Below are 15,317 nucleotides of genomic sequence, written 5' to 3'. Positions count from 1 at the left end.
CCTTTTTTTCTTCCCGGCAGCCTTTGGAGGTTTTTCTCTGTGCAGTGTCCTGGCTCCTTCCCTCCGGAGAGGTGTGGTCGTTTACCCAGGTCCCTCTTGGGGACCTGTTTGCAGCCTGAGTGGAATTTGAAAGATGAGTTTGGCAGACAGGGAGTACAGGCTCTTCACAGCACTCCAGCTGCTGGAGCGAGCTTAAGGGTGGAAGCCGCTTCCACCACAATTACTGTAATTCTCAGAGTGCAGTGCGTGGTGGGGCCCAGGAGAGTCCGAGCTTCCTGAGGGTACTGCTGGCCTGGCCCAGCGGTGGGCTGGGAAACAGTATGTTAGGAACAGAGGACAATGGGACCAAGTGGTGGAGTCACTTCTTCCTGGCCTCATTCTACCCACTGGGTCACCAAGGGGACCTGTAGGTAGGGCCAGCAGCTAGAAACTCTGGGTCTGAAGAGCCTGGGCCTTGGGTCCCTGCCCTGCTACTGTGCGGCTGTGACTGCAGCCACACCTTCCCTGGGCTTCAGTTCCAGCTGTCTCCCCTTGGCTCTACTGGGGGTGATATGAGGTCCCAGGCAGCATGTACCCCACGGGAATGAGAATGGCAAGTGAGGTGAGGTGAGGAGCCAGCATTGTCAACGTGCACATGCTGCAGAGCTGGGCCCCTGTGCTGCCCCAGGCACTGTCCACAGGGTGTCCCAAGGTGGGGGAGCTGGCACTTCCCCTCCAAGTTTCCTCAGCTCAGACCTCTCCCGGCCAGCAGGGAACTGCTGCACACACCACCCCAAATGTGAGCACACAGGGGCCTGCTGCTACTGCAAAGTGCCTGAGGAAGGACAATCACGTGGAGCTCCTGAAGCCTCAGCCAAGCCCTTGGTCCTACAGGCACATGAGAGCTTTTAAATGTCTTTGCTTGCCTTTCAGGGAATAAACACTTCACTTTTCAACAAAAAAACAAAAAACCCCAAAAAAGAACATGACCAAGCAGCTTGTAAAAAGTTGGCTTTATTCATCACATATTCACTGTATCTCAGTTGTGCCATTTTGGCGTCCACAGTGACAGTCCCCTGGAAGCTGGGATCAGCCCCCACCCGCCTTGCGACCGCCAACCGCAGGTGAGCCCGGCCCGGCCGTGGTTGCGGTGGCGCAGGGCACAGGAGTGGCTGTTCAGGACTGGGTCTGACAAGGCCACATGTGATATGGTGTATGCAGTGACGCGAACCTCTTAGGGCTTTTAGTTACGCAAACAGCCCGCTGTGGAACGAGTGTGGTGGGTTCACTGCCACTGATTTGAGTCCTGGCTTTGGGGAGGGCCCTGCCCTGCCCACCTGGCCCGTGCTGTTGCCACCCAGTACCGCCAGCCAGGAACTAGACAGGACAAAGCCCGAGAGGGTGCTGTGTGCCCTTTGCCAGGAGCCCTGGTCCCACTTGTGGCTAAAGTCAGCCCAGAGCCTATTCTGGTCCCTCCCTGAGCCTAGGAGGCTTTGCCCTGTCATCCTTGTTGCCTGTCCTCCCAGGCAGAGTGCACTTCAGACATGATTGTAAGTCTTCAATCAAACTGCAGCAATGTCCCCAGGATCCCACCCAGCTGGACCATGACCCCTGGCCTGCATATTTTCTCCCTGCTCATGGACCTGGTGAAGGCCTGGGGGAGACTTGTGGAGTCTTGTCACCTGCTTGTCTGCATCTAACTACAGAGTGGAAGTGGAAGTGGCTGAACACTGAGCCTCTCCCTTTTGTGTCTGGTGGTGGCTATAAGGGATCCCTTCCCTGGGGACTGAGGGGAAGAGTGAGCACAACCACAGACAGCAGAGACAACAGACAGTGCCAGGACCGGGCAGCCTGTTCTGAACCCCGACACCTGCTTGGCACACTGTCCGGGAGGACCCATGATGCGTGCAGCAAGTTCTGGGGAACACGTCCCTCCGAGGAGAAGCTCTGCCTTAAGACCCTGTTTTAGAAAGGGGACAGTGGAGTCTTGTAAAGAACAGTCTTAAGCCAGGCTCTCCTGGGTGACAGAGGTCACCTGCTGCCTGAACGGGTTTCAGTGTTTGTGCTTCCAACCAGAGTGGGTCACTGCCCACCTGCATGGGGGACAGTAAGGACCCCTTCAGTGGCAAGGGTTCAGACAAAAGTGACATGGACACTTGGGGACAGTTGCTTACCACCCCAGTTCTGGTGGCCAGTGAACAAACACTTCCTTCTATAATTTTTTGCCAGTGCTGGAAAACTAAAAGCAAAATTTCAAATTAGAAAATTTCTAGCACTTTACACAGTGGAATGAAAAAATATGAAATTAAAAACCCATCATTAAACACAAGTCCATATGCCACGGGCAGCACGCTCCGTGGTGGGGCTCCTTCCGGCGGCTCACGGCCTCCCGCTCAGAACAGAAGTGCACCCATACTGCCGACCTCACTCTGCTCCTTCACGAAGATCTCGAAGTACTGGTAGATGATGGTCACTGCCAGCAGAATCCCGGTTCCAGACCCGATGGCACCCAGGAAGTCAGCCAGGACCGAGAGAGCCCCAATGCAGAGCCCGCCGAAGGCTGCAGCGGTGGGGATATACCTGCAGGGCCCAGACATAGTCAGGTCTGGGCCCCCTTAAGGGCTGTAGCCCTGCCATGTAGAAGCACCATCCCCCACCACTGGCCAGACTAAGACCAGAGCTGCCCTGCAGGCAGGCCACGTGACCGAGGATGTGACGGTCCACAGGAAGACTGATGAAGTATACAAGACTTTTGAAGAGCTGGCTTGTAAATGAAAGTGTAAACTATCATGCCATGACTTCTCCTGCACTGATGCAATCTGAAGTCAGATCCAGACATTAGAATTAATCCCCGCTGCCAGGCCTGTCTGCCATGCTGTCTCCTCCTCCCCTGAGCTGGGCCATGTCTCCCTACCCAGGCTCCTCTTTCGGGGGGCCCTCCATACTTGTTTTTACATCTCTAGTGTTCACAGCTTAGAAAGACCATAAATACTTAATGACATGAGACCTTTTCTAACCTGCAGCACAAGGATGAGACTCAGTAACCCAGAAAACAACACTGCACATGGCGTGGACAATGAGGCGGTGGGGGTACTCACCGGTTGAGCTCGTGGACCATGGATGTTTCTCGGTGGCCCCGCATCACCATCTGTTGCTCCTTTAGCTGCTTTGCAACCTGTGTGAGGCCCAGAGCAGAAGACATGTTCAATTCTATGTATTTATTTTTATAATGGTAGAGATTGAACCTAGGGCCTTCACACTGAGTTTCATCCCCAGTCCTCTCTATGGAAACAGGTTTTTGGTAAATTGCTAGGTTGCCCTGGGATCTTCCTGCCTCAGTCTCCCAGTGCTGGGGGGAAAGGCACGCACCTACGAGCCTGGTTCCGATTTTAAACTGGATGCTGAAGGAAGTGGACACTTCACTGTTCTTCTGCAGCATGGACAATGTTTACACAGAGAACTTAGAACTGGTGCAAGGACTAGTGGTCAAAGTTGAAACTTTTTTGGTGACCCAGTGCTGGTTGTCGGGGACCCATATGAAAGCATCACAAATCACCAGTTGGGAAGAGAAGCAGTCATACCCCAACAGGACAGCTTGTCGTGGAGATGCCTGCTACTCACATCTTTGGCAGAGGAGCCCGAGACCTCGATCCAGGTCTTGGAGAAGAAGGCGCAGGAGCCCAGCATGAACACGATGTACACCACCGCATGGACTGGGTCCTCCAGCACGGAGCCAAATGACTCTGGGGGGGACAGGTAGTAGCACAGGCCACCGACTGGGTAAGCACGCGCTGGGCCTCCGGAGGACGTGTCCTGAGTGAAAGAAACACAAAGTCTGAGAACACTGTCTCCCCAAATCTTAACACAGGATCCAGAGCTCTGAGGAGAGGCACCCACAGGACAGCTTTCTTTGGGAAAAGAGAACAAATTTGTGAAAGGCACCACTGAAGATGACCTCTGGTGATACAGCTGGTCCCAAGCAGGACACATAACACACGCCACCTGCCAGAGGATGGCCTCCCACCCTGCCAGACTTACAGACCAGGTGCCCAACAAGCTGACAAGCAGGTTGCCACTGAAACGCGCTGATAGCATCTGGGAGATGACGTATAGGTTTGACACCAGAGCAGACTGCAGGATGATGGGGATGTTGGAGGTGTAGAAGAGCTTGATTGGATAGGTGTTGTACTGGCCTCGGTATCGTGCGGACTTGATAGGCAGGTCCACCCGGAAGCCCTGGGAAACAAGAGAACACGGTGCCCGCTGACCAGTCGGCTCTGATGCAGAGGCAGCTAGGCTTTACCCTCTGCTGTATGTGGGCCGCATGCAGAGTGGTCCCAGCAAGACCAAGCACAGCAGTGGAATGATCCCACATAACAAAAGCCAAAGTCTACCCAGGTGGTATTCACCTTATGTGACACAGACAAAAAAGGATGGAAATATATAAATCCAACTTCCAAAGTGGGTCTTTTAAGTGTGGTCAGTCCTGTGCTGTCACAGGAGCTGCTAGCTGTCCCTGGGATGGTCCTTTCCAATGCTGTGGTTTTCTAGTAGTCCCAGGGATGGAACTCAGGCTTTGCACGTGCTAGGCAAGCGTTCTCCACTGAGCATCATTCCCTGCCTTTTGATTTTTTATTTTGAGACAAGTTTCACTATGTGGCCGAGACTGGATCATACTTGTGATGACAGTCTCAGCCTCTCCCCCAGGGGTATTACAGGTAGTGGCACCATGCTCAGCCTTTTACAATGGTTTATCAACAGAAAAGCTAAACTCTACAAATACAGTGTCTTCATCTAACTCTTGGAGACAGCAAGAGTTTCAGTTATCTGGGGAGTTACAAACTCCCCAGGCCTAGAGCAGAGCTTAGAATACAAAGAATTTAGAATAAATTCGTAATGGGCTGGGTGTGGTGTATAGCACTTGGGAGGTTTGAGGTAGAAGGAGAGTTCCAGGCTGCCTGGGCTACACAGGGAGATCCTATCTCCCAAAAACAAAACAAAACAAATCCAGTCACAGAAAGGCCAACTAGCAGTTAGGTTCTCGTATTATGAAGCAGGTTAAACTTTAAACCTGAAAAGGCAGTCGGGGCCCTTGTCGATGTAGACAGCAAGGAGCTACAAGGGCCAGGAGGGACGCACCTGGAAGTAGATGACCACAGCGAAGACGAAGATGGTGGCAATCAAGTTCATGAGGTTGGGGAGGTTCTGGCGGTAGAAGGCCTCTCGCAGAGCTCGGACTTTGTCTGTGCGCGTGGCCAGCAGGTGGAAGAGCGCAATGATGGCGCCTTCAAACTCCATGCCTGTGGGAGAGGGAAGGATGGAGAAGCTCAGTTCACCTCTTGGCTTCCAAGACAAGAGGAAGACAGAACTGCTGTGACATTCATGGAACGCACGCCTATGGCCACACAAACACAGTACAGATTACTTTTTAATCTCCTCCCATTTCTGTTTCTTCTACAGAGAAGTCAGACAGTAATGGACTGGCTCAACCCTTCTGAGTTAACTTGTGGGTCCATGGCCACCAGCTGTGGGGAAGGGTGACACCAGCTTCAGAGGCCTCTATGCAGAGCGCACTGAACTCCAGCTGCAAGGGGCCAGGTGCGGCCCTGGACACCCCTGGGGTCCGAGCACCCATCCTCAGTCTGCGGCTCAGGTGCAGTTGCCCGTACCTCATGCCAACTGCACCTCCCTTGAGGTGTTCACTGTCAGAGTGGCATGGGGTGGGCCCAAGCCTGAGTTCACGCCTGACTGCAGGACATCATGGAGGAGGCAGGAAGCAGAGAACCAGCACAGGATGAGGGGCAGCTGTACCATGGCACACGGAGGCCCAGACATTGTGGGCATCATTGCAAGACTCTTGCTGTTCTAGGACAGTGTCACATTGGCAAGTGTGGCTCTAGCAGGAAGCGGATACTGTTCAGAGTGTATGTGGGCAGTGCTGGCCAATGGCACTGGGACTGACAGGTACCAGTCCTACCCCGGGATGACCACTCAGCCCTACTCCCCCTGGCTTCCTTCTCTAGCCTGCAGTGTCTTCTGTTGGTCTCTCTCCTTCCCAACTTTGGGTATGTGTGACCTACCTCCCTACTACACAAGAGGACACAGAAGCCAGCAGCCATGGGAAGGAAGAAGGGTCCTTCTCACGCTTCTCTACACCGAGCAGCACTGAGCGGTGGCCAGGCCTCCGCCTCCTTCACTTTGCTGCAGCCATACACACTGCTCCGTGAGGTGCAGCCCTACCCCAGGGCTTCTGCATCCACCGTGAGACTTTCCTCAACTGTGGAGGAGGTGTCCCGGGATTACACACCAACACTGCACCCACCATCCTGAGCTACAGTGCCTAAGCATCCAGCACACTCACAACACATTTTAGTTACTTTGTCTTTAAAGCCTGCAGCAAGGCCTGGCAGTTAGTAGTTAATTGTCAAACTATCTGTGGAATGAAAGCCGTGGAACACTAGTGGCAGGTGGATGATGCAGCTCTCTTAGCTTGTCATGATTTCTTTTATTTTTTTGAGACAGGGTTTCAATATGCAGTTCAGGCTGGCCTTGAACTCACTGTGTAGCCCAGGCTGGCCTCGAGCTCAGAGATTCTCCCATCTCAACCTTGAAGTGCTGGGATTAAAGGTGTGCACCACCTCATCTGGCCCCAAGATTCTTTCTTGAAATCTACACCTGCTGATCTTTGGGAAAGAGACTATTGGGAGGGGCTAGCGTTACTCAGAGGTAAAAGTCACCCTCCACTTGTGCTGTGCAAGAGTTCCTGTGCTGTCTAGGACACAGGTGCCCCAGTGTATCTCACAGCCTCCTTCCCCCGTGTGAGTCCCAGGTGCCCTCTGCTTGCTCTTCCCTGGCTGCAACCTCAGACCACTCTGTCCTGGGTGCCCTCCAGCACCATGCACATGAGGGGCACTTCCTAATGTATCTCTGCTCCCAGTGAGCCCCAGTCCTGACCCTGACAGACTCACCCAGGGCCTTGTCTGTCTTACCTCTCACCCTGTGCCAGTTCCACCCCGGCCTGCAACACCTGCCTTCCCCCCAGGTTCTCCCAATCTGCCCGTTAGTCTAAAATTCTCAGAAGCTCTAAGGCAGACTGGAATCACCACTCACTCTTCCCCAAGGCTCCTGACTCTTCCTGACTCAAGCTATACCCTCTTCTCTACCCTATGTCAGGCACACTTGGCCTTCACTGGACTAGTTTTCAGGCCACCAATTATATTACAGAGGATTTTATGGGTTCTGGAGGCCAAGAACTGTTTCCATGCTCGAGTTCAGGAAAATAACTCAAGAGTGCATGAATCAATATTTTTCACGGGACTCTTCTGAATAAAGAACATATTATTGACAAAAAGCCCATTTCTTTTTCCTAATAAGTCTTATTATGATGCTTCCTTTGTATATTCAAAACTTTACAAAATTTTACTTTTACTTTTTGACAGTACTGGAGATTGAACCCAGGGAGCACTAAGCTACAATTCCCTACCACCTTCCTCTTTAAATTTTGAAACAAAATCTCCATAAGCTGCCTAGGGTGGCCCTGAACTTGTGATCCTGCCTCCTTCTTTGACTAGTTTGGATTACAGGTGTGCACCATGCCCATCATTTTTTAAAATCAGAAACATTTGTAACAAGATCTCACTGCACTCTTAGATACAACACAGCATAGCAACATCTGACATGCATCTACTGTGAGTCAGGAATCACATAATGTCATGTTCTTTCTCATGTTCTCCCGGAAACTACAGTTCTGTGGTGGGAGAATCTGCCCAAAGTTACACATGGACAACTGAGAGGCACAGGCAGGATCTGGACCTGACTGGTGAACCCCAAGTGCAAGCCTCTTTCACAAAGCTGCCCCTTGCATGCCCAAATGCTCTGGTTTTCTCAGTAATTCCATTTTCAGAAAACTACTCACTCAGAGAACTCTTAGCTTGCCAAAATACATAAAGACAAGTGCATGTTCACTGTTTCAATGTAAATGACAGCAAACTGGAAATGACATAAATGCACCAACAGAGGACAACTGGTTAAGAAAAATGTTGCTAAATAAATGTTGCAATGGAGATTCACATGTGAGACAGGAGGCACACAGCACCAGGAGTGCCTAGGAGCCCCCTTCTGTGCGGCTCTTCCTGCCACCTGCTGGAGTGGCACAGACCCTTACCTCGGCCAGTGTTGACAGTGGTGGGGCTGAAGGCCTTCCAGACGATGGTCTCACAGATGTTGGTGGCTATAAAAAGGGAGATGCCAGAGCCCAGGCCATACCCTTTTTGTAGGAGTTCATCCAAAAGTAGGACTATCAAACCAGCAACAAAGAGCTGTTGAAATTTAAAAAACAAAAGAAATCTGAATAGATTATATGTTAGTTTCCCCAGCAGGCCTGGTTCCTTCTTTCTTCCATAATTGTGTTTTCTGATATAAATGGTGAGGTCTAAGTCGGAGCTTGTCCTTAGTCTTCCTCTGGTGAATTCAAAAGGGCAAGACTAAGGCCCTGGACTCCTCCCACACACAGCCACAGTGCTCTCTGGGGATTAGGGAAACTGGTGCCACATTACCTGGATGGTGATGAGAAGGCAGATGCCGGCACCCATCTCAGAGGGGTCCCCGTACATCCCTGTCATGACGTACACGATGGACTGGCCGATGGTGATGATCATGCCAAACACTAGAAAGCAAAAGGACTGTATTCCCAATGTGGCATGTCACAGAGGACACCCAAGCAGGGCACTAGCAGAGGAAGCCCTTGGTGAATGTCTTCTCCACACTGGACAGAAACAGTGGCCAATCCTGATGCTGCCCACAGGCTGCCCCCGGGATCCCCGCGTGGCCTCCTGGTCTTTTCAGTCATGGGAGAATACTGCAGAAGCAGTGGCCTAATCTGACTCTTCTTAAAGGTGAATTGCACCCAGGGATTTAGCTCAGTGGCATAAACACCTGCCTGGCAAGCACAAGGTGATAAATTTGATCCTCAGTACAAAAATCAAAACAAAACAACAACAAAAAAAAAGAAAGAAAAAGAGAAAAAGCAAATTGCGTAGCACAATCTATTTAATTCTGTGATGTCACCACCTGTAGCACCCAAGTGCGCTGTTAGGTTACCTGGGATTTAGACTTTTGACATGGAACTACATTGGGCCAACTATGAGGATGACTACTGAGACCAGCATACAGAACACTAAGAATAAAATAGAATAAACCCCTGTCTAACTTTCTTCTGGTTTTGTTTAGTGGTACTGAGCTGCACTCCTGGCCCTTTTAAAAAATTTGACACAGGGTCTCACTACATTGCCTAGGCTGGCCTTGAACTTGTGGTCTTCCTGCATCTGTCTCTTGAGTAGCTAGGCCCAGTTCTGACTGTACTTGTTTTTTCACTAGTCCTGGAATCAAACTCAGGGCCTCAAGCTTGTCAGGAAGGCTCTGTGCCGCTGAGCTATACCCTCGCCCCTGTGACTGTATTTTTAAAGGAAAAATTTTACACCACCAACAGACTGGTTACTGGCCCAGTTTCGTAGGCTACCAAGCACCATGAAAGAGCTTTGTGTGGACCGTTTCTTGTATCTCATTATATTTTATTCTTAAACACAATGGGACCAACATACTGTATTGGTTCCTCAATATAGACAGGTGTCAATTTGAGTTTTTCAGTTAAGTCTTTCATAGAAAATGAAATTTTCCTCCAACGTGTCCACCAAAAGTCCCTATCTGACTTTTTAAAAAATTACTCAGTAACCCTGAATTCTTTTTCTCTTTTTTTGCAGTGCCAGAGATGGAACCCAGGCCTTGCACTTCTAGGCAAGAGTTCTACCACTGAAATATACCCCTAGCCCAACAACCTTGAATTATGAAGAAAAAACAACAAAACCCCCCCCCTCAAAAACCCACAAAAAAATGACCAAGATTAAGGAACGAACAGTTAATTTGGGGGGCTAGATGTGGTAGCACACATCTTTAATTCCAGCACTAAGGAGGTAGAATTACTGTGAGTTCAAGGGCAGCCTGGGGTACATAGCAAAACCTTCTCTCAAAAACAAACAAACAACCTAAACCAGCTAATTTTTGCTTTTTACTCCATTATAGATTTTAAATCTTAACTTATGTCTCAAACTGATAAGTTTAGATTACATGTCTTTCTTGCTCAATTATTAATCTATTAATTTAAGATCTGAAAAAATGATGTGAAAGAAAAGACTGAGCAGGAAACTGGAAATACAATTTCCTAATTAATGTCTTTCAGTTCAAAGAGGCTAAAGCTGGTTAATTTTGGTGACTGGCCACTGTTACCATAAATACCTAGTATTTTCTGTAAGGCCCACATGGTAAACACTACTACCAGTACCTTTAACAGGTGAAGAAGCTGAACCTTAACAGCTGTCATTGCCATCTGACTTTCCCTCACAGCACAGAGCTAGCAGGTAGCAGAGCTGGACTGAGAGATCACTATTGCCCTCAGTTAGGTTCTTACAACACTTGCCAAGTACCTACCAAGTGCTGGGCACCCTGCAAGTGAGCATTCAATTGAATTGTTATGACAGCCCTGAGTTGATGCCACCTCCTTCTACATGGTAAGTAAATTGTGGCCAGTGGAGGGTGATTTCCAAACTTGCTGCTTCTACTCTATTTTGTGAGGTCCTCAGGGATCTCCCCTCTCATTCCGCCACTCTCTGGGCTGGGCACCTCTATTACAGGTCACAAAGCACCCGTGGAGTGGCTGGCTAAGGAGGTTTCACAGTACAAAGCACAACAGTTTTAATGTCCCAACTTTAGAGCAAATTCAAATTCTCGACTACAGATATCAGAACATGATATACAAGCTTTTCTTACACTTTTGGGCACCATTGAAGAGAGCTCTGTCTTTTGGGGTGTCGCCAACTTCAATGATCTTGGCCCCAGCCAAGAGCTGCATGATCAGGCCAGAGGTGACAATGGGAGAGATGCCTAGCTCCATCAGTGTGCCTGGAGGAAAGGGGAAGTTAGACAGTCAGCATTAGCTTGGAAAGGTGAAATATTCAGAATGAATAGCAAAACTGAATGGGTGCCCCTTACACAAATCCTGTATGTTTCAACTGGCCAGCAATATTTAATTTACAGAATAACCCCCAAACATCAATGATTACAGCAGAATTTAATTTATTCTGTTCAGCCTGCCAAGCAACATCTTATTCTGTTTAGGAAATCACATGGTGTCTAAACAGACTGCTACATTTAAATTCACCACGAACAGATTCATTCTGGTCTCACAGAGATAAGAAAGGTTCGTCTCTTCATCAGTTAACCGAAAAAAGGATAACATTCAAATCATTTCCAGAGTCTGCAGAGAAGGCTGGTGCACTTGTATCTAGCTGTGAACAAATCTCTACTTTCCATTATGCTAAAATGAGGTATATTTTTGACTGGTTTGGAACTTAATTTGAGCTACATTTTTAAAATGAATTAATCAACTCAGTATCAACATACACATTCAAAATCCTCCTGGCACCCTGCAGGTGACTAGTTAGAATTCACAAAACACCAGTGCGGATTTTTTGACATACACGTAATCTATAGATACGGAAAAGATACAGCTGAGAAGCAAATTACATATTCTAAAGGATGTTATCAATGGACACGCCATCATTTCAGGTATTCACAAGGCGTTCTAGTTTCCCATGTTTCTTAAAATTCTCCACAACGCAGACTTATCTTGCTATTACAGGTTTTATACTGTATTTATATCCAATTCTAAACACGATGGTATCCCTCAGTGCTGAATGCAGCATTTAATTAGGCCATTCAGTGAGACATCCCTCACTGCTGACATTCCTCACTCTTCCCAAATACTTTCTGAGCGCTGCAGAAAGCCACAGCCCATAATTAAAATGAGACTGGTTGAGCCCACACTGTGCAGGGAAGAGACACACTGAGGGACAGTCCTACCCCTGTTAGAGGCTAGAATCACTCGCATCCAGTAGAAAGGGTCGGCTGAATCTGAAGACATGATACCAAACAGGGGAATCTGGAAACAAGAAAAGAGAAGAGGACTTGGCACCTCATTTCTAGCCACTTCTATCCCCACCTCAACACCAAAACCTGAAGCTGGAGCTTTTTACCTGGCAGCATACTAAGAAGATAAAGAGGGTGATGGCTGTCCATAGCACTTTCTCTTTAAACTGAATCTGCAGAAAAGAAAGCAATCAAGTTAATAAAAATATTCACATCTGACCCTTTCGTCTATTCACTAGGACAGGCAAACCATGCACCCAACAGCACTAAACCAAGAACAGTTATAGTATGCTTATCGTATGCTACCCAAGTAGAGGGCAGAGATCTCTGTTAATCTTCCCATAGCACTGCATCTTCATCTTTATATGACAATGAGGAAACTGGCTCTTAGGCAGGCGAAGTATTGAGTCTTACATCCGCAGTTGATGTAAGTTTGGGTCTAAATCTGTGCTCTTAACCATTTGCTTTAACAGTGCTTCAACCAAAGATAAAGAACATCACAATAGAAAGTAACTTTCGTAAAACAGACAAGCCTTGATGACATCTAAGCAAACACTTTCTATTTGATTGGAGTCTGGAAATAAGAAAATCTTGTTATTCTGGAGCCAGCTAATTTGGAATTTGGGATTGTTCAAAAGTGCATTTTTATGATCCAAAGAAAACTATGTAGTAACCAATACTAGGGAAGAACAGGAAGAGCTGCATGTAACATCTGTTTAACTTTAAGAATTTTCTTAGTCTTCTAAGTCAAACAGGTGATAAGAATCATGTTACAGATGACTATCAGGTATCATTGGAAAAGTTTAGACTCTTCTTGCTCAAGGCATTGGTCACTATTAGAGTGGGAACTATTCTGGATCTTCTTCTAACACTATCTTCCCTAGTACAGTACAGTACAAGGCTGCCTACAACAGTGGATGTAAAGGGCTTAGCAAACACATGAGTTATTATGGGAGGGTCTGAGGTAGAATTAGCTAACAAATAACTGTATGAAAGGCCCAAACTGTAGACAAAAAGAAGTGTGCATGAGTATAGGGTCAGAACAGTAGCTGAGTCCTCTACTTCCACTACAGACAAGGAAGAAGACACAACACACCTAGTAAAGGAGGTGTGCCACAGTCACTCCACAGGAAGCTGGGTATTTGCAGAACTCTTCTTTGCCATGAGAACACTCCCCTTCCCAATTCTCATCCTTCCACATCAAGAAAGTAGAAGCTGGCCAAAGAAAGGCTTTCAAACTAACCAGTGATGTGACAAACTTATAATGAAATCAGTCCCCAAGAGAAAAAGAAAGGCAGACAATTTTTCCAAGATTCTTCAATTTAAAATGACCAAGTTTTTTCTGGTTACAAGCAAACCTAACAGCAAAATTTCAAAAGCTCTTTAAGACCTGTCTCTTTCACCTCTTAAATAGCCCCTAAATGCATCTTTGCTCAATACTTCAGGTCACCCTTTAGTGCAAAACCTCTAAGCCATACTCTATGTTTCTCCTTTACTTCCAAAGTGATCTACTAATCTGTCAATTCTTCTTCCTCATCCATTATTCCCTATCTTCTCTTTTCTGTCCTATCAATATGAACTACACTGAACGACTTCCATGCAAACATTGACTAATCTGGTCTCTGCACCTGCAAAATATACATTCTTGTTATCAGAATTCCCTTCCATACCCTCAAGAGACTTCTAATCCTCTTTCCAAACCACTAGACTTCACCTCTTCCAGAATTTATGTGCTATGCTCACCAAGGACACATGGCTGTTAGGAAGCAGTGTAAGGGGTAGGAGGCCTGCCAAGCTCCAGAGCCATACCCGTCCTATGACACTTGCATGGAGGGGGTCGTTTTGCAATTTAGTCCATGAAACGCAGCTCGTATGGAAGGCATTTATATGAAACTATGTATTTTATGTAAAGGAAGAAAAGTAGATCTCAAGCACCCAAATATTCCTATGGATGCTGACTAATTATAAACATATGTGACTATATTAACAATAGTCTGAAAGATTGTGGAGACAAGATAGCTTTTTATTCACCTAATGAAATTTTTCTTGTCAGACAACTTCACATTGGCAATACACTTTTGAGCTGTGGCTGTGCAGCCATGGAAATTCTGATAAAGAGTCACCATAGTGCTACACTTCTTTCTTTGTTTTAATGCATGTTTTGAGTAGCAGCAGACTCCACAAAATGCACGTATTTTCAGCACTGTGACAGTCTACATTAAATGTACAAACAGCCTGAAGTGACTGTTGTTCCGCTTAGCATCTGGGTATAAAGATCACTTCCTACAGGGGTCAAAACCACTCCAGGATCTGCTCAAAGAAGAAAGAGCAACGCAATCTGAGGATGCTAATTGAAGCCTTATTCACCCACTCTGGAGCAGAGCAAATCTAAGGCTGTGTTCACTGAGCAACAACCACCAAAGCTGCTCCAAGTACAACCATGATACGGGGCTGGGGGGGCTTCCCCAAACAACCAGGCCTCCTCTTCACAGCGCTCCGAGGTGTGACAGCGTACCTTCCACTCCACTCGTAGAGGGAGAGTTTCCACTCGACGAGTCGAAGCCATCTTTAATTGTACTCTAAACTTCAGCGCCCAGTTTCGCCAAGCCTCCTCTGATGGCGATATGGGGAACTTACCTTCCGCTCTGGCTTCTGAATTTCCGGCAGGATAACACAGAAGGGCTTGATGACTTCCAGAAATTTGACTTTGATTAAAGAAACAAAAGACTAGGAGTTAGGACACAGGGAGACCTGCCGCACCACCCAGGGATGCCTCGTGCCCAGGACGCAGCGGTGCAGGCTGGGCCAGGGGAGCGCGAGGACTCCCGAGGAGGGCCGGGGGGTGCAGGCCGCGCGCACCGAGACCCGAGCGGGCCTATGGGGTGGACGCCTGAGCGTCCACTGGAGCGGAAGGGGGCTTGATGCATCCCAGCAGCACCACGGCTGCCCCCGAAGGACTCACTCGCCATGGCGGCGGCGGCTGCTCCGGGTCGGCGTCCCGCTTCGGCTTCGCTCCGCTCCAAGTAAGGAGACGGCGCCCTCTCCGGAGCGCAGCACCTCCGCTGAAAGACACGTCAGTCCTATCCCTGTGGGGAGCGAGGCGGCGCGGCACGGGGCGGGGCCGGGGGTGGGGCGCGAGCCGCTTCCGCTTCCTGCCACGCGCGCCGGCCGACCACCTGGCCACCGTCCACCGAGACCACATCTCCCGGCATCCATCGGGGATCGCGGGGGCTTGCTGGGAAGAGGGCGAGGGGCACGCCGGGACTGGGAGCGTGCGGCTGCGCAGACTGGACGCGCGAGAGCGCGGGGCAAGGCTTGTTTCGACTACGGAGGCCGGAGTGCTGTTGGCTAGCAGGGAA

General features: G+C 48.7%; 1 protein-coding gene across 1 annotated transcript; it reads right to left on the bottom strand.

Annotated features, from left to right (window-relative positions):
* Nucleotides 1-977: 977 nt before the first annotated feature.
* Sec61a1 (SEC61 translocon subunit alpha 1) lies at nucleotides 978-15,111 on the bottom strand. Its single transcript, XM_003461496.5, has 12 exons — nucleotides 14,921-15,111; nucleotides 14,596-14,663; nucleotides 12,066-12,131; nucleotides 11,893-11,971; nucleotides 10,801-10,932; nucleotides 8,535-8,644; nucleotides 8,144-8,297; nucleotides 5,119-5,279; nucleotides 4,018-4,215; nucleotides 3,601-3,792; nucleotides 3,078-3,154; nucleotides 978-2,559 (listed from the first exon to the last, which is right to left on the bottom strand). Exons 1-12 carry the CDS (start codon nucleotides 14,925-14,927, stop codon nucleotides 2,373-2,375), a joined length of 1,431 nt encoding a protein of 476 aa, XP_003461544.2. The 5' UTR covers nucleotides 14,928-15,111; the 3' UTR covers nucleotides 978-2,372.
* Nucleotides 15,112-15,317: the final 206 nt, after the last annotated feature.

This window comes from Cavia porcellus, unplaced genomic scaffold (genome assembly GCF_034190915.1).
Source record: "Cavia porcellus strain 051 isolate PalLab524CR breed Dunkin Hartley unplaced genomic scaffold, mCavPor4.1 scaffold_27, whole genome shotgun sequence".
NCBI lineage: Eukaryota > Metazoa > Chordata > Mammalia > Rodentia > Caviidae > Cavia > Cavia porcellus.
This window is presented reverse-complemented; position numbering and strand designations above follow the sequence as displayed.